The 19,692-nt window shown below is 43.8% G+C and overlaps 2 protein-coding genes across 2 annotated transcripts in view; both read left to right on the plus strand.

Moving 5' to 3' along the window:
- The window catches only part of HYDIN (HYDIN axonemal central pair apparatus protein), a 490,708-nt gene extending 482,238 nt beyond the window's left edge, over positions 1–8,470 (plus strand). The window contains exons 86-87 of the mRNA XM_064383265.1: positions 5,588–5,812; positions 7,534–8,470. Coding sequence (XP_064239335.1) covers positions 5,588–5,812; positions 7,534–8,016 — 708 coding nt within the window. The 3' untranslated portion in view covers positions 8,017–8,470. The remainder of the gene's footprint in view (positions 1–5,587; positions 5,813–7,533) is intronic.
- Positions 8,471–12,765: 4,295 nt separating this feature from the next.
- The window catches only part of VAC14 (VAC14 component of PIKFYVE complex), a 124,883-nt gene continuing 117,956 nt past the window's right edge, over positions 12,766–19,692 (plus strand). The window contains exon 1 of the mRNA XM_012437464.3: positions 12,766–13,129. Within this exon, the coding sequence (XP_012292887.1) occupies positions 13,026–13,129 (104 nt within the window). The 5' untranslated portion in view covers positions 12,766–13,025. The remainder of the gene's footprint in view (positions 13,130–19,692) is intronic.

Consider the following 19,692-nt stretch of genomic DNA (forward strand, 5'->3'; position numbering starts at 1 on the left):
TTCCTTCCCGTTTAGAATCTACAGTCCATTTTGTTCTTCAGAGCAAGTCTCCATGTCCTTTAATTTTGATCTTTTTTATTGTGAACTATAAAATCTATACTGAAAAGTCTATAAAACATATATATATATATGTATATTCCTGTAATGTATTACAACGTGTATTTCAAACAAATAATTACGAAATAAATAGCCGTGTACGCAAAACCCAGGCCAAGAACTATGAAATTGCCGTCACCTCAGAAACCTCCTTCAGCCATGTGCCCCTCCCCAATCACAACACCCTCCCTGTCTCACCCCTCAGAGTTGCCAGTGTCCTTATTTTGTGATGATCATTTTGTTGTTGTTGTTTTTGAGCAACACAGTTTAGATGTGCCTGTTTTTGACCTTTCTGTGAGAGAAATCAGAGCACATGCTTTCTGTAACGTCTTCTTTCTTCTGCTCAATGTCGTGATTGTGACGCGCGTCCGTTCCGTTGCACGCAGCTGAGGTTCATTTATCTTTGCTGCTGTGGAATCTACTTATTTGTCTACTATTATTCAGTTCCTTTAATGGGTTATTGGACTACTTAGATTTTCTATTTCTTCCTGAGTCAGTAATAAGACCATGTCCATTTCCTCCATATATTAAAATGTTGATATACAGTTGTTAATATCTTATTACCTTTTTCATGTGACATCGCTCTTTCATTTCATCTCACTCTGTCTCCCAGGCTGGAGTGCAGTGGTATGATCATGACTCACTGCAACTTCAACCTCCCTGGGCTCAGCTGATCTTCCCGTCTGAGCCTCCCAAGTAGCTGGGACTACAGGTGCGCGTTACCACAGCTGCCTAATTTTTATATATTTTGTAGGCTCATTTTGAACTCCTGGGCTCAAGCAATCCGCCCACCTCAGCCTCCCAAAGTGTTGAGGCAGGTGGATTGCTTGAGCCCAAGAGTTACAGGCCTGCGCCACTACATCCAGCCATATTTGTTTTTTTAATCCATCCTAGCAATCTTTACTTTTCACTGGCACATTTATATTATTTGTATTGAACAAACTGACCTAGTCAAGTTTATATACCCCCGTGTGCTTTCTCATTATCTGGGTGGTTCTGTATTCGTTTTCTCCTTTGTTTTGTAGATATCTCTTCCCGTCTTGTCTTCATTATTGTTCTGTTCATCATTCACTCTTTTAAGATAATAACTTTGTGTATAATTCTACCATCCTCCTTTTCCATTGCTCATGCTAGATTTTTCCACACTTTTGGAAGGAGAAGGTAGCCTAGGTAGCTAAGGCTTTCTCTATTGTAACTGCAAAATGTTGATTTTTTTTTTTTTTTTCAAATACAGCCTTATGCTTTTAACATTTATTTTCTCTGCTCTCATTCCCATTTTTTTTTTTCTGAGTTCCATTTTTCCTTTGCCCCTAGTGTCTCTCAGTTGCGGTCAAATAGATTCTACTTTCTTAGATTTCTCTCAGTGCAGGAGTTTTATCTTAGAAAGGAGCTTCAGTCACTTGGCTATGTGCATTCAAATGGCCTATACTGCCCCATATTGTCCAGTCCTATCACAACAGTTTTTGCAATTTACCATAAGCTGGAGCCTGAAATCATTCCTCTACTTTAGGCTGCTGTTGTCAAATTGACCTGTCGGGTTTTCCAGGTTTTTGCCTGTTCATACAATGTCAGAGGAATAAAAGTTTCCCAGGTTGTATGAGATCCCTCAATTCAGAGATGATTCTGGATTCTCGAGCTCTCAGGACTGATGATCCTTTGCCTTCCTTCTGCTTTTCCTGTATAGTGGCTGATACTGTACCCATCTACTAGTGTTCAGTAGTTTGGTCCTATCTGCTAGTATTTTGGGATTTGAGGGGTTACCTTTGCACTTAGTTTTGTTATAAATGTCCAGGCGGCCAGGTGCAGTGGCTCATGCTTGTAATCCCAGCACTTTGAGAGGCTGAGGCGGGTGGATTGCCTGAGCTTAGGAGCTCAAGACCAGCCTGGGCAACACAGTGAAACCTTGTCCCTGTTAAAATACAAAAAATTAGCCAGGCGTGGGCGGCATGTGTCTGTAGTCCCAGCTACTTGGGAGGCTGAAGCAGGAGAATTGCTTGAACCCAGGAGGCAGAGATTGCATTGAGCCCAGATCACACCACTGCACTCCAGCGTGGTAAACAGAGTGAGACTCCATCTCAAAAATAAATAACTAAATGTTGACCATGTGTTCTTGCTGCTGTTAACCTAGTAGATCTGTGTGTTTTGTGGGGAGATTTGGGGAGATACCAAACTATGTTGCTACAATCATCTTGCCCAGAGCCTGGAATTGCTTTTCACATGCTGTGAGCAGAAGTCAAGTTTTTTTTTTTCCAAGTGGATATAAATTGACTCATGCTGTTTTTACTTAAAAGACCATCTTTTCCCTGACTGCTCTGCAGGACCATTTATGAAATAAATCAAGTTCATTTATGCATGGGTCTGTTCTAGCTTTTCTATGATATAATGATTTAATTTGTGAATTTGTGCCAATATCATAGCATCCTAATTACTACCCACTTAGAGTAAGGTTTGATGTCTGGTAAAGCAATCAGTTATTCCAGCTTTATGTTGAGACTTACTAACCTCTTATCTTACTGTTCTGCCAGAATATTTTAGCTATTCTTGACCCTTTACATTTCCATGTCAATTTTGAAATCAGCTTGTCAAGTTTCTCCATAAAAAACAAAAAGAAAAGAAAAATAACCTGTTGGGATTTTGATTGGGATTACATTGAACCTATAGATTGTTTTGAGAATATATTAGTTATTTATTGATCCATCACAAATGAACCAAAACTTAGCAGCTTAAAACAACAAACGTTTACTGTCTGTGCAGTTTCTGAGGATCGGGACTCAAGAGCAGCACCTTGGCTAGGCGGTTTGGGCTCAGGGTATCTCAGGAGGTTGGAGTCAGGTTGTCAGCCAGGACTCTAGTCATCTCGAGGCATGACTGGGGCTAGATTATCTGTTTGTAAATTCACTCATGTAGTTGCTGGAAAGGTCTTAGCTCCCTGCTGGCTGTTGGCTGGAGGCTTCAGTTCCTCATCATTTGGGCCTCTCCCTAGAGCTGCTTTCAACATGGCGGCTTGCTTCCCCTAGGATGAGAGATCTAAGAGAAAGAGTGCACAAGAAGAGAAGCCACAGGCTTTCATCATTTAATCTCAGAAGTGACATGCCATCCTTTCTGCTATATACCAGTGGTCACATAGGTCAGCCCCTGGTATCATGTGGGAGAGGACTACACAAAGGTGGGAATCCCCAGAGGTGGGGATCATTGAGGACCATTTTGAGCCTGTCTATCATAAGGAGGATTCATATCTTTACAATACTGAGATTTCCAATCCACGAGCAAATCTCTGCTTGTTTAAGGCCTTTTTAAGTTGTCTCAATAGCGCTTTTTTGGTTTTCTATGTAGAGACTTTATTCATCTTCTGCTAGGCTCATTTCTAGGTTTTATATATTTTTATGCTTTTATAAATAGTATCTTTTTAAATTTTATTCTCTATTTGTTGTAAGCATATAGAAATATAATTGATTTTTGTATATTGATTTTGTACCCAATCATCTTTTACAATTCACTTATTTCAGGTTGGTTGGTTGGTTTTTTTGTTTGTTTCTTACTCTGTCACCCAGGCTGAAGTGCAGTGGCATGATCAGGCTCACTGCAACCTCCACTTCCCAGGTTCAAGTGATTCTCATGCCTCAACCTCCTGAGTAGCTGGGATTACAGGCGTGCATCACCATGCATGGGTATTTTTGTATTTTTAGTAGAGACAGGGTTTCACCATGTTAGCCAGGCCGGTCTCAAACTCCTGGCCTCAAATGATCCTCCTGCCTGGGCCTCCCAAAGTGCTGGGATTACAAGTGTGAGCTGCTGCACGTGGCTATAATTCACTTATTTTGTATATTGACTTTGTACCCAACCATCCTCTAAAATTCACTATGTTCAGGAGAAAGACTGGCCTCCAATTTTTGTTTCTCCTATTATTCTTGCTGAATTTTGGTATCAACTTTATGTTGTTTAGAGTGGGTTCCCTCTTTGTTTTTCCTCTGAGAGAATCTATGGAATACTGGTATTCCTTCATCCTTGATTGTCTAGTATAACCTACAAGTAAAGCTTTATGAACCTGGAATTTATTTAAGGATTTTTTTTATTATTGATTACATTTCTCTAATGGTTACATTAATAGAACTATGTGGGCTTTCTATATCTTCTCGGGTCTGTTTTTATAAGTTATGTTTGTTTATACATGTGTCTATTTTATCTAGTTTTTGAACTGTGATAAAATTATCTAAATTCTTATACTATATCCTTTTTTGTTAAACATCTATAACTTCAGTGATATTCTCTTTTTATTCTGCTATTTTTCTTTTTTTGTATTTTATTGCATTTTAGGTTTTGGGGTACATGTGAAGAACATGCAGGATTGTTGTGTAGGTGATATTTTTCTTTTTAAAAACAATTTTTTAGAGATGGGGTCTCACTGTGTCTTACAGGCTGGAGTGCAGTGGTGTGATCATAACTCACTGCAGCCTTAAACTCCTGCAATCGAGGGCTCCTCTGCTTCAGCCTCCTGAGTAGCTAGGACTACAGGCATGGGCTGCCACATTCAGCTAATTTATTTTGATTTTTTTGTAGAAACAGGCTCTCGCTATGCTGCCCAGGCTGGTCTCAAACTCTTAGGCTCAAGTGATCTTCCTGCCTCACCCACCCAAAGCACAGGTGTAAGCCACTGCACCCAGCCTGGTATTTTTCAGTAAGAACTAGTTATTTTTTAAAATACCTACTCATAGCCGAATAAAATTTTACCTATATAAAAGTATATGAAATTGAAAATAAGTCTCCAGAATCCCATTTTCCCATGCTAACATAGCTACTGGTAACAGTGTGAGATACATTCTCACAGTCTCTTTCTATACATGCATAGATGTACTCTTTACAAAAAAAGAGCTCATACTATATATGCATCTCTGGAACCTCCTTTCTTCCACTTAAAATATCATCGACACCTTTCATTTCAATGTGTATTGCTCTACCTCATCCTTTTTAGTGGCTACACAATATTCCACTGAAGTGAGAAAACTGTAATTTATTTAACCAATCCTCTACTAATGATACATTTGAATTGTTTTCCTCGTTTTGCTATATAAGGAATGCTCTTTGGTTCTTGCTTTGTTTTGCTATGGGCAATATGAAGGATGGCAGAATCCAGGGCACTGTTCTGAGATTAGCCATGAGCAAAGAAGGAGCTGCCTAAGCTTCAGCCCTCCTATGGGCAGCACTTACCCATCTTCACAGCTCCCTACGTGTGCTTCTCAGGAGAAGGTCCAGCACCTGCGCTTAGATTCATAGGGATCCCAGATACAGAATCATCCGGACTAGAGAAAGCTAGGAGGGGAACAGGGGATGGAGGGTGAGCTGGTATGGACAGAGGCTCCCCAGGGGCAAGATCATCATGAGCACGAGCACGATTTCTGCCCCCAACCTGCCTATGGAGCCTTGGGCAGGTCTGTAGGTGGCAGGCGATGAGTTAGTCTTTCAGCATGACAGGAGCCTCTGTCTTCTCTTCCAGGGCACGTTCTCATTTGAATTCCAGCCCCTGAAAGCTGGAGAAACCTTTGGAAGACTGACTTTGCACAGCACTGACTTGGGTTACTACCAGTATGAACTCAATCTGAAAGCCACGCCAGCACTTCCGGAAAAGCCCGTTCACTTCCAGACTGTCCTTGGCAGCAGCCAAAACATCCTTGTGAAGTTCATCAATTACACACAGCAGAGGACAGAATACTGCTGCAGGGTGAGCAGCCCCTGCTCTGCCCTCTACCCTTCCCTCGCAAGAATGCTGGGTCCAAAAACAGTGAGAGGAAACACAGAGGGAGAATGAATGTGAGACTCAGAGAGACTCAGGTGCTTCATCGCCACGGTGACACCTGCCTCAGAGGCCTGAATCTAGCCTGGAAACGCCCAGCTAGAAACAAACAGCGTCAGGCCTGAGTTCTGCCGTTATAGACTTTCTGTCTTAACAAGCTGTGATGGAGGGTAGGGGAGTTTTGTTTCCCATAGCACACTCAGGAATCCAGAGAGGGAGATAGTATAGCTTAGTGGTCATGACATCGGCCGTGGAATCAAACAGATATGGGTTTGAATCCTGGCTTCACTACTTATTCTTTGTATAAATAATTTGCTTAAGCTCTCTAAGCTTATCTACAAATGGCACTAATACCCCCGACCTTGCAGGATTGCTGTAAGGGTTTTAAATATGTATCTAAAGCCATTTTCTTAGAGCCTAGCCTATAGTAAGTGCCCCATATACATTAGCTGTTATATCAGTTGAAATATAGGTTCAACTACTAAAACAGAAACCCAAAGCTAGGCGCAGTGGTTCATGTCTGCAATCCCAGCCCTTTGGGAGGCAGGTGGGAAGATCACTGTGGCCAGGAGCTGAAGACCAGCTTGGACAACAGAGTGAGACCTCGTCTCTATTTTTAAAAATAAAATAAAATAAATTTAAAAAACAGAAACCACAAATAATAGCAAATTAGATGTTAGTTCCTCTCACAAATAACAGTCTGAGCATAAGCAGTTTGAGCTGGAATCGCAGCTTGCTGACACCAGGCACCCAACACCTTCTGTCCCAATGCTTTGCCCTCTCCAGGGAGTTGTTTTGGTCCCCATGGGCCAAGATGGTTTATCGGGACATCCACATTCCAGCCAGCTACAAGGGAAGAGGGGACAGCTGCATATATCACCTCCACTAATATTCCCTGGAACCAAACTTCACAGGACCACACTTATCAGCAAAGGAGCTAGGAAAGGTAGCTTTTGTACTGGGCAGTCACATGCCCAGGTAAAATCAGAGATCTTGCGGCTGTAACCAAGAGTCAGAGGCTCTCAATGAGTCTTATCGGCCAAGAGAGGCTAAGTTATATGCAGTAACAGCCACAGAGGCTTAAGGTGAAGACTTGTTCCTCATTTGAGCTATCTACCAGAGAGGCCGGCAGGGGAACCTGCTCATCTCAGTCCCTCGGGATTCCAGCAGCATCTCAGATATTTCCAGTACGGTACCAGGGGGTGAAAAGACCCTGACAGGAGTTAAACTGGCAATGAAAGGCTCTAGCATGGAAGCGCATCTTTCACTTCTTGCTCACAGCCAGTTGTCTGAAACTAGCCCCACCCATCCGCAAGCAGCCAGGACGTTTGGTCTTCCGTGTGCGTGGAAGGAAAGAATCCGATATAGGGGACCAGCCTCCGTGACTGCCCTGTTGACATAATCTGGCTGTGTGTCTCAGTGCACGTTATTAACATCTCTTTGCCTTTGTTTCTTTGTAGCAAAATGGAAATAATAATTAGTCATGCCTACCCTGCAAGGGAGTTATAAGGACACAATTTTATAGCATTCCCAGTCTCGCACAGACTTAGTAGCTTGATGTCCAGGGGTGGAGGGACTGGGGTGGACTTGAGCTCCTGATGTGCTCCTCAGGATCTCACCTGAGCTGAGATTGTTTGTTCCCCTTTCAGACCGACTGCACAGACTTCCACACAGAAAAAATCATTAATGCAGCCCCAGGAGGCCAGAGCGGCACTGAAGCCAGTGTGGAAGTCTTCTTCGAGCCCAGCCACCTGGGTGAGACCAAGGGCATCCTCATCCTATCGTCACTTGCAGGTGGGGAGTATATCATCCCCCTCTTTGGAATGGCTCTGCCTCCCAAGCCCCAAGGTCCCTTCCTGATCCGAGCCGGGTACAGCATAATCATCCCCTTCAAGAATATCTTCTATCACATGGTGACCTTCTCCATCATCGTGGAGAACCCAGCCTTCAGCATTCGCGCTGTGGAGTCTGTGCGGCCCAAGAAGATCAACAACATCACAGTCTTCTTTGAAGGAAATCCATCCGGCAGCAAAACCCCCATCACCACCAAGCTGATTGTGAGCTGCCCTCCTGGTGAAGGCAGTGAAACTGGAATTAAATGGGTTTATTATCTGAAGGGGATCACCCTTTAGTGGTAACCAGGGTTACCTGCATTAACCAAAAGCTATGCACTGTCTTAGCCTGACAAAGAGTAGAGAAAACAATAAAAATTCTAAAGGAACTGTTTTTATTCTTCTCATACAATTATAGGGCAGTTATTTCCATATTACATGTTTTCCAAATATAGATATGAAATATCTATTTCATATTAAACATTATAACTACACACAACAGATCTATATTTTAGACAACTGAATCCTTGTAAGTCCCTAAATTTAGTTTCTTGACATCGCCCCAAAGCTCATACTTTGTAATAATCTCCATTTTTTACAAGAAGGCACAGGTATCACGCTAATAACCTTCTACCACACAACACTTAGCAGCGCATGATGCTGGGCACTGCAGTTTCTTTTTAAATCCAAAATGGTGGGGTTTCTCCTTGCCGCGGTGCACCAGAGCAGAGTACGAGGCTGAGGCGGAGGGAGTCATGGCAGGACAGGCGTTTAGAAAGTTTCTCCCACTCTTTGACCGAGTATTGGTTGAAAGGAGTGCTGCTGAAACTTTAACCAAAGGAGGCATTATGCTTCAGAAAAATCTCAAGGAAAAGTATTGCAAGCAACAGTAGTCCCTGTTGGATCGGGTTCTAAAGGAAAGAGTGGAGAGATTCAACCAGTTAGCATGAAAGTTGGAGATAAAGTTCTTCTCCCAGAATATGGAGGCACCAAAGTAGTTCTAGATGGCAAGGATTATTTTCTATTTAGAGATGGTAACATTCTTGGAAAGTACGTAGACTGAAATAAGTCACTATTGAAATGGCATCAACGTGAAGCTGCCCATTCCACTGAAGTTCTGAAATATTTCATCATGTAAATAATTCCCATATCTCTCTTTTATAATAAACTAATGATAACTGATTTAAAAAAATCCAAAATGGTTTTAAAAGCCCTTAAACGTGACTATTTTGATGTGGCATTTTATTCTGCTTTCACATAAAAGCCAAATAAGTATTTTCAAAGGGATGAACAGATAACATTAGGGCAACCCAGGGACACTTCCATCACTTTTTCTCTTGGCTTTTATGCTATCAGTGTCCGAATGCCACATCTGTCCTACACAGAAAGTCCTCACTGAAGTCCAGGCCCTGGAGAATGGCTAATAGAGATCCCAGCTTCCCCTGCCACACACACACTCCCAGCCTTGGATAGCACTCAGAGGGAGAGCAGGGATTCCTGACCCATCTGCACATCAGAACCACCTAACTCTCACTCAGACCCTCCCTCAACCCCATCTGATTTAATCGGTCCAGAGAGGGGTGTGGGCATCTTTATTATATATATAACTTGTACAGCAGAGTTGAGAACCAGTGCTACAGATCAGTCACCTGACCAGCCATTTGTGCTGCAACTGAGTTAGGAAATCCCTGCCAGGGAAAGGACCACACCTCATTTTGATACGTTGCAACTGCCCCTATTTTGTGTGCACCTAAAGCGTGGTGATTAGTGCCTTTTTTCAAACATCACTCTAGAAGCTTCACCTCCAAGGAGCAGGAGGGCACCTGCTTCAGCCCAGAGACTTGGCTTCCCCTGGGTCTTGTGGTGTGTATTAATAGGACCACTCACCTATCAGCGTCACCTGAAATAAAGATGGTTAAAGTCTAGCCCTGGAATGGATTTGCTTCTGCAGACATACACCTCTGACTGAGGGTCCCCCTGCATCTACCTGCTCCACACACTCATCCCCTACAACCCTCCTGCAAGAGGAGGAGGAGGCTGGAAGAAGATGGCCTCTTGGGAATGAATGCCATAAAGAAGTGGGTCTCAAAAATGGTCCCTGGGCCAGCAGCAGTAATATCACCTGGGAATGTATTAAAAATCCAAATTCTCAGTCTCCACATCAGATCTATTGAATCAGAAAGTCTACAGGTGTGGCCCAACAATCTTTTAGCAAGCCCTTATACTTGTCAGAAGTGGCTTTCATGGAGGGAGACTCTTCTACTTCTTCTGCACCTTCCCACAACCCTAGCCCAGTATACTCCAGGACCAAAGAAGCTTTTTCTAGAATGTCCGTAAACACAGACCTTTACAGTAGTCCTCCCTCATCCTCAGGGGATATATTCCAAGGTCCCCAGTAGACGCCTGAAAGCACAGATAGTACTGAATGCTCTACATACTGTGGTATTTTCCTTTACATACATACTTATGGTAAAGTTTAATTTATAAATTAGGCACGGTAAGAGATGAACAACAATAACTAATGATAACATGGAACGATTATAATAATTGTTCCAGCATCACTACCCATGTGCTTTGGAGCCATTATTAAACTAAAGTTTCCTTGAATGCAAGCATTGCTGTCGGAGAAACTGCTTTGCACGGTTCAAGATTTAGGTACAATTTCTTACAATGTCACCGGCAGCCTCTTGCTACAAGTTATGTCATAACTTTTACATACCTTGTCTTAGTGATTATGAATAGTTGTTACAGAACTATTACAAGTTCTAGCATCATAAGAGATGCTTGCTTCATCCAAGCATCATACAGATGCAGATGAATTATAACCATGAAATGATGACCAGTATGCAGCCAGGCACATCAGTTATCCCCTAATCTAGAAGAGTTTCAACAGGAATGGCCACAGGTCAGAGAAGAAGAACAAGGGTGGAAAGCAAGGGTGGTCCTTGGGCTTTATTTTTAGCACCACTGCTAGTTCAATTATGCATAAATAATCTTACCTAGTTGGCATTTTTCAAGATATTAGAGAAAAGAAACACTTCTTTCTAGGAACTTCGGACTTAAAGGTAGACACTGGTCTGGGCCTTGAATAAGAAACTGGTTACTTAGTAACCTGAGACAGAATGTAATTTCAGGAGAAAAGAATACTTCTGTTAAAAAAAAAAATTCCTTACTGTTTGAATTATTAAAAACTGAATCATTCCCATTGATTTACATTTTTTCAGTGTTTTGCATCAACCATCATCAAAATCCTAAAACCAAACTTTGCGAGACATTTGGAGATGTCCTTAGCACCTTAGTGCACCTACCTTCATTGATAGGATTGTGTTGGCGAAGATTTTAACAGCTGTGAAAACCCCACCAGTATAGGAAAATACATTTTTTATGGATTGTTCTAGACACCCTATCTCCATGACTTGCTGAGTTTGGGATTAGCCTTTGTATTCATTTTCTATGGCTGCATAACAAATTACCACAAAACTAGGAGCTTAAAACAGCACAAATGTATTAGCCCACAGTTTCCCTGGGTTGAGAGCCCGGTGTGACCTGGATTCTCAGCTCAGGGTTCCACAAGGCTGAAATCAAGGTGCTGGCCAGCTGCATCCTCATCAGGAGGCTCAGCTATGGAAAGATCTGCTTCCAAGGACCCTCAGTGTGTTGGCAAAATTCATTTCCTTGTGGCCATGTGACTAAAGTCCTTACAGGAGAGTCTCTCTTCCAATTCAGATTTCTTCTCATCTCTTTTAAGCACTCACTTGATTCAGTCAGGCCCACCCAAGTTAATCTCTCTTATTAATTCAATGTCAGCTGATTGGGGACCTTAATTACGTCTGCAAAATCTCTTCTACAATATTGCATAATATAATCATGTGAGTGATACACAGCCCATTATGTTTACAAGTCTTGTTCACACTGAAAGAGGGGATAATACAGGGCATGTACACAAAGGGGTGGGAATATCGGAGATCATTCTAGAATTCTGCCTACCTTTGCCATTCATTCATTGTGTCCCTGTTTCTGATCTATGAGTTGAGGATAATATTTCATTTTCAAGATTGTAACAAGGCACTTTCATTCATTAGAGAAGAGTATCACCATCCATTCTAAAACTGTTTATATTTGATATTCTTTGAGCTCCACTGTCATCTAGCCCTTGTCTAAGTACCTGTTCACTCTGAAAGCTTATGATAAAGTCTGATTCATCTTTCTGTTACTGCATGTTTACCACACTCCAGCCATAAATTGCTTTCAAATATTTGGCCACATAGTTGGGATTTCTGTTCCACCATGTAGTGTGATTCCCAAAGCATCTGAAGGGGCTGCTTTCCAGGGGACCCATCTAGAGACCTGCACTCAGCAGATCTGAGGCCTTTCTGTCTGTCTGTAACCAGCCCTCCTAGGCATCAGAGCATGGCAAACACACCTCAAGTCCCAAATGGTGGGGTGACAGACACTGTTGGTAACTGAGATCTTAGGTGGCAGACAGGTAGTGCCATTTTTAACTGAGAATTTATTTTGGTGGGTTTAGAAAAAATATACCTATTCAAACTCATGATTTTAGGGCATAAGCAAAGCTAAAAGAGATTTAAGGGTTTTTTTTTTTTTTCAGTGAATTGATTTGAGGAAAACAACGTTAAATAGATATAGTATTAATACAAGTGGCTAAAATATGGGGAAAGTGATGACAGCGTTACTTCAGTTAGGGAAACGTGGGTATCTACAAAATTGGTAAGTGACCAAGTGCTGAATGAACTAGTGAATTCGGTGAGTACTGAATAAATCATGTTAAGTGAATCAGACTCCAGGAACCCATTCGATCTCACGAACATCTACAGAAGCCCACCACGTGCCATCAATTGGGCGGGAGATACGCACCCATTAAAGCAAGTCTCAAACCACACTCCAGCTACCCGGCGCACAGCCAGGATGTTGTGCGCGTGGGGGTGGAGCCTTGCGAGGGCGTGGTTAATCCACCCGTGGCCCGCGGTGGGGGTGTGACTGGAGAAAGGCGGGTTCTCGAGGCGGAAGGCGGAAGTGCTGTAGAGTCATGTGACCCGAGTAACATGGCCGCTGTCCCGTGAGTGGCGCTAGTGCCGGGCGGGAGCTATTAGGCGGCCAGGGTCAGGTGTGCTGGAGCAGGGTCCAGGCCCGGGTTCCAGAGCGCTGCGGCGGGGCGAAGCAGACGAGCCCGGAGCGGCGTGGTCCATGCGCCGGCGCCGGGGGCAGCGCGGAGCCGCAGACTCCCCTGGCTCCGGCGCGGCCCCGGCAGCCGCGGGCTAAGGAGTCGCGAGGCTCCCGGAGCTATCACCATGAACCCGGAGAAGGATTTCGCGCCGCTCACGCCTAACATCGTGCGCGCCCTCAATGACAAGCTGTACGAAAAGCGGAAGGTGGCAGCGCTGGAGATTGAGAAGTAAGAACCGTTAGGACCCCTCCCTGGCTATGACTGCTCTGCTCCCCAGGGAGACTGCTCACGCCTTCCCAGCCAATGTTACTTTCCCAGGTTTCAGGCCTTTACCTTAGTGTAGTGTTTAAGAGCAGATTGGGAGTCATATCTGGGAGTCCCCGCTTTACTCCTGACTGGCTATGTGATTTGGTCCCAGTTCTTTAACCTCCCGGTTCCACAAAGGGCTGCACTGAGAATGAAGTGACATAATGTATGAGTAGTGCTTGGCACAGTGCACGGCACATGGTGAGTCTTCGGTGCGGTGTCACCCAAGCCAGCAAATGAGAGACTTGTGTCTTTGGTGGGAGAGAAGTCAGAAACTGGAGAATTTGCGGGTGATGCTGACCAGCTGGTTTCAGCTTCTGAGAAGTGAAAGAGACTGTTAGTGACCACGCAGAGAAATCAAGTCGGAAACCTCATGATATCAAGACTCAGAGAGTTGTTTGTTTTATCTGTGTTATAACACCCTTCCCTGCAAGTAGGAGTAGAAATAATTTGACCTTTCTTGCTTCTGCAGTCCTGTTACATGTATGTGTAACAATGAACTGATATTTTACTTTATTTCCTAATATACAAAACAGCGAATGTTTTATTTATTTATTTATTTATTTATTTATTTTACTGCAGTATTATTTTTACTTTTGTGGGGTTTTTTGCCAGTCAAATCGTAGGGTTAAACTCAAGTGAGTTGAGTGATTTCAGAAGAGTGGAAAAAAGCAGGCTGTGAAACTGGAAAAACACCAGTCTGGGAGTCAGAAAAGGTGGATTGTAGTTCTCTTCTGTCCAGTAGAGTACCCACTGGCCATGCGTAGCTATTATAAATTTCAATTATTAAATATAACTTTAGTTTCTCAGTCATACTACCTATATTTCAAGTGTTCAATAGCCACATGTAGCTGCTGGCTACTACACTGGGCAGCACAGATTGTAGACTGTTTCCATCATTGCAGAATGTTCTGTTGGACTGCTCTAATCTATTCCATGGAGTGACATTCATTCTTTAACCTGGTGCAAATTCCTTAACTCAGGGTTTCTCAGCCTCTGCACCATTCACATTTTGGGGCAGATAGATGATTCTTGGTTGTAGTGGACTATCCTGTGGCTTCCAGGATTTTTAGCAGCATCTCTGGCCTCTTCCAACTGGATGCCAGTAGCACTCTATCTGTTGTAACAGTCAAAAATGTCTTCAGACGTTGCCACATGTCCCCTGAAGGAACAAAACTGCCCCGGTTGAGAACTGCTGTTTGTAATCCAAATGTTGCTTTGGATTTTAGTTTCCTCCTAAACTAAGGGATTTGGACTTTGATAAGAAACTCCCCACCCTGCCTCCATTCAGCTCTCATACTCAGTGTGTCCACCGCTATCTAGCTGCTTCTCTCGTCAGACACCACTTTCTTGACTGCTCTTTTATATAGCTTTTTGTTTATACCTGACTCTAACAAATGCTAGCAAGTCTTATTGCTCATTGCCAAACTGAATAGAGGGAACCAGCGATGATACATAGGCATGGTTCCGTGTCCATGGAGTTTTGTTGGCTTTGAAGTTGCTTTGACACCTAGTTTTCTTCCTCACCCACTCTCCTTCATCTGGTTTTATTATAGCTTGAGTCATCTGTTGAGTCCTTGAGGAGAGAGGTATTCATCTCAACATTATTGTTGTTTCCAGCACCGCCTGTCTATCTGTTCTCACTAGAGACAGTTCTGTAAGGGTTTTGTCTTTGATGGAGTTCGTTTTGTATTGGACATCGCCGTTGATTTGTGGAATTTGGAGACGCTCACTAGTGACTTGACTGTGAACTCCTTAAGAGCACAGAGTTCTGCTGATGTGTCTGTTTTACTTATCCTCAACACTTAGCATAGTGCCTGGCAGCACTTGATGGTTGATATCCAAATAAAGGAATGACCACACATTTTCAGTGGGGAAATAACATTGCAGGCTAAGGACTTTGATGCTCAAAAGCATGGCCTACAGACGGCAGCATCAGGATCACCTGGGAGCTTGTTAGAGGCTTTCCAGCTTTGCTCCAGACCTATGGAATCAATCTGCGTTTTAACAAGATCCCTAGGTGATTGTGTGCACCTTAAAGTTTGAGAAGTACCAGCCTCAAAGACCCTCTCATCTGTTTCCAGCCTTCTCCAATCACGCGTAGAATGAAGAATGGCCAGTTAGTTTGGTGCCTTCCTCACCTGTGCTTCACAAATTGCTTAGAGACAGATACTGGCTTATTTGTCTGTGCTTTACCAGCATTCTGTGTGTCTGAACACTTTCTGTGTGTCAGGTACACATGGGCTATTGTATGTTTTAATATATTCTTTATTTGGCCTGGTCAAAGTGACCCTCAACAAATTAATTAATCTCTCATTAATCAGACTGCAGATGCCCAGTAAGAGTCTGAATCTTGGTAGTTATCTGTGTAGTGTAGAAGAGTCAGTTCACGTGCTCCCTAAATGAAAGTGCTTAGTCCTGTTCTTAGGTAAGTGGCCCCTTTAAGACATCCTATTTCTTGAGAAGCTGCATGGCATGGTGGTTAAGAGCAGCAGGCTCTGGAGCTGAGGTTTGAGGTACCATTTACTGGCTAGGTGAGCCTAAGCAAGCTAATTAACCTCTGTGCCTCAGTTTCTTCATCTGTAAAATGGGAATAATAACAATAATATGTATAGAGTTGTTTGAGCTAATGTTGTAGAGTGCTGCATTAGTACCTTCTTCCTGCTATAAACAAATACCTGAGACTGGATAATTTATACAGAAAAGAGATTTATTTGGCTCACAGTTCTGCAAGCTGTACAGGAAGCATAGCGGCTTCTGCTTCTGGGGAGGCCTCAGGACGCTTCCAATCATGATGGAGGGCAGAGAGGAAGCAAGGCGTCTCACATGGCAGGAGCAGGAGCAAAAGAGAGTGAGCAGGGAGGTGCTGCGCACTTTTAAAACAGCCACATCTCTTGAGAACTCACTATCACAAGAACAGCACCAAGGAGATGGTGCTGGGCCATTCATCATCATGGAGAAATCCACCGCCATGATCCAGCCACCTCCCACCAGGGCCCCTCTCCAACACTGGGAACTTGTTGGAGATGGGGCAATTAGACAGGAGATTTGGTGGGGACACAGATCCAAACCAAATCAAGTACTTCATGCAGAACTGGTCACATTGTAATTGTTATAAACTATAGAGAGAGAATTACTGTATAACTGTCCTAATTGTATGTATATAACATGGTTGTCATCTGTCAGTACTGCTCTTACCACTTTTTGGTAGGGGGAATGATAGCCTCCCATATTTGCCCCATCCTAATCCCTGGAGCCTGTGAATATGTTATGTTATGTTACATGGCCATGGGGAATTAAGGTTGCTAATCACTAACCTTAAAATAGAGAGATTATCTGGGATTATCGAGGTGGGCCCAGTGTAACCCTAACCAGAAGAGTCAGTGTCAGAGTGATGTGATGTGAGAAGACTTACCCAGTCATCACTGGCTTTGAAGGTGGAAGGGAACCACCAACCAAGGAATGCAGGCAGCCTCTAGAAGCTGGCAAGAAAATGGATTTTCCCCTAAAGCTTCAAAAAATAACATAGCCTGCCAACATCTTGATTTTAGCTTAGTAAGACCCATAGTAATAAATGTGTTGTTCTTGAATTGTCTTAATTTTTAAATTTCTTTTATAGAGATGGGGTCTCACTATGTTGCCCAGGCTGGTCTTGAACTCTCAGTCTCAAACAATACTCCCACTGTGGCCTCCTAAAGCGCTGTGATTACAGGCATGAGCCCGGGTGCCTGGCCAAATATATATTATTCTAAGCCACTAAGATTGTGGTAATTATTACTGTAGCAAATAGAAAACGATTACAACTCTCCTGCCATTGTTTTGGAATCTGCCACCCTGCCCAGACTGTGAATTTCCTGAAGGCAGGATCCATGCCTCCATATTATCTTCATATGCTCAGGGCTTGCCAGCACTTGGCAGGTGTGAGCGGAAGGCTGAAGCACTAACTGCTCATATGGTTTGCCCCTGGCTTTCCCAGATCAAATAGTCAACCCACAGCTTCTTTGTTAGCCTGAGGTTGGCCGTCATGGTAAGGTTTGATTAAAGCCCCAGAGGATGGAATATACTGTATTAGTCTGCTGGAGCTGCCATAACAAAATACCAAAGACTAGATGGTTTAAACCACAGAAATGTATTTCTTATAGTTCTGGAGGCTGGGAAATCCAAGATCAATATGCCAGTAAAGTCGGTTTCATTTAGCTTCCAGGCAGTTGCCATCTCACATGTGTGATTTGTATCCACATGACCTCTTCTTTTGGATAAGGAGGGTGAGGTGGTGGTTCTAGCATCTTTTTTTTTTTTTTTATTTTTTTATTTTAGAGACAGGTCTCACTCTGTCATCTAGGTTGGAATGCCGTGGTGCAATTACAGCCCACTGCAGCCTTGAACTGGGCTCAAGCTATCCTCCCACTTCAGCCTCCCAAGTAGTTAGGAGTATAGGCACACACCCCCATACCCAGCTAGTCTTGAACTCCTGGCCTCAAGCAGTCGCTGAGATTACAGGCACAAGCTACTGCCCCAGCTTGTTTCTCCTCTTATAAGGACACTGATCCTATGGAATCAAAGCCCCGCCCTTATGACCTCTTTTAACCTTAATTTCTTCCTTATAGGCCCTCCCTCCAAATACAATCACATTGTGGATCAGAACTTGAATATATGAATTTGGGGGCTGGGGGACAGTTCAGTCCATCACAGTGATCATAGTGAAGCCTGGGAGTGCACGTATATAAAGTGCTGATCTGCCCCATTTTGGACTGTTGGGAGAATATAGAAAAGCTTCCCTTTGGCCATCGTATACCCCTCATCTGATTTATTTTGCATGGCTGCCGTATAAGCATAGCGGTGTTACCCCATTTTATAGATGAGGAAACAGGCTCCTTGAGGTTAGGTAATCTTCTCATGGTTTCACAGCTAGAACGTAGCTAGAAAACTCAGGTTCATGTGTCGAAGACGTACCCACTGCATGACTGGTTTTCCCTACCAAAAAGGGGACATGCTTATCATGAAAGGAATTTCATCCTTGCACATCTCCACGGTGGTTTTAGCTGCCACGTTCAGTTCTCCAGAGCTCAGATGACAGAGCCAGTCCTGCATAAGGTGTTCCAGTGAGGAGTTAAAAACTACTAATAGGCCAGGCGAAGTGGCTCACGCCTCTAATCCCTGCACTTTGTGAGGCTGAGGCGGGTGGATCACAAGGTCAGGAGATTGATACCATCCTGGCTAACACGGTGAAACCCTGTGTCTACTAAAAATACAAAAAAAAAAAATTAGCTGAGCCTGGTGGTACGCACCTGTAGTCCCAGCTACTTGGGAGGCTGAGGCAGGAGAATCACTTGAACCCGGGAGGCAGAGTTTGCAGTGAGCCGAGATCGCACCACTGCACTCCAGCCTAGGCGACAGAGCGAGACTGCATCTCAAAAAAAAGAGAAACCACAAATAAGAGGGGATTGTATCATGATGACAAGCCTCTCAGCCACTAAAATGCAGAGATGGATGCTTGTCTCAGCTCAAGGACCTCTGGATCCAGAATCTTAAGACCACCAGTGTGGTGTTAAGTGACCACACTAACTGGCTGAATGTTGGGAGCCAGTTGTGCACAAGTGCTGGAGAACATTCGCCCCTACAGCCTTATTCCCACATTACCACGCAATTTCCTATAGGCTACAGCATTCAGGTTAGGATTTTTATAATGGCTGTTTCCGGTTTTGTGGGTTGTCAATTTTAATATAGTCATTGATCAGTCATAATGAAAAGGGTGGGAAGATGCCAGGCTGTCTTCCCAGAAGAGTCTAACGTGGGGGAAAAATGCTAGCTCGTCCTCGGATCAGTGTGGCGGGTGCTTGCTCTGCCAGGCATTGTGGAGGTGGGGCCCACACTGTCTCACTGCTGGCTGGGAGAGACATCACCACTCATGGTCAAGTCTGTAGTGGTCCTGAGCTTTGAGTTCCCTCTGTGGTCCTACCTCCCTGAACACACCTGATCCTGTCCTTGGGCTTTGAGTTCAAAAGCCAGCAGATGTAAATGTCCTGCTAGGTGGCCCAGGCCATGCCCGCTGAGAGCCCAAAGCTCTCACGGGGCATGCTGGGAGCAGAGCTCCTGAATCATGCCTCTCTGGCTGCTGGCTATGGGGGAGGCAAGTCCCTGGAGCTCTGTGAACAGTTGAAGGTTGCACTGTTGGGTTTGACCTGGTTCTTCTAAACTTGCTACCTCTGTGGGGAAGACACTAGAGTCATGCGTCACTTCAGGGGGATGCGTTCTGAGAAATGTGTTGTTGGGCAGTTTCATCATTGTGTGAACAACATAGAGTGTACTCACACAAACTTAGATGGTACAGCCTGCCACACACCTAGGGCATATGGTAGAGCCTGTTGTCCCTAGTCTACAAACCTGCACAGCATGTGACTGCTCGGTACTTAGGCAGTTGTAACACAGTGGTATTTGTGTACCTCAATATATCTGAACATAGAAATAGTATAGTAAAAATACGA

Source organism: Aotus nancymaae, unplaced genomic scaffold, assembly GCF_030222135.1.
Source record: "Aotus nancymaae isolate 86718 unplaced genomic scaffold, 86718_ANA_hifiasm-v0.15.2.pri h1tg000030l, whole genome shotgun sequence".
Classification (NCBI taxonomy): Eukaryota; Metazoa; Chordata; class Mammalia; order Primates; family Aotidae; genus Aotus; species Aotus nancymaae.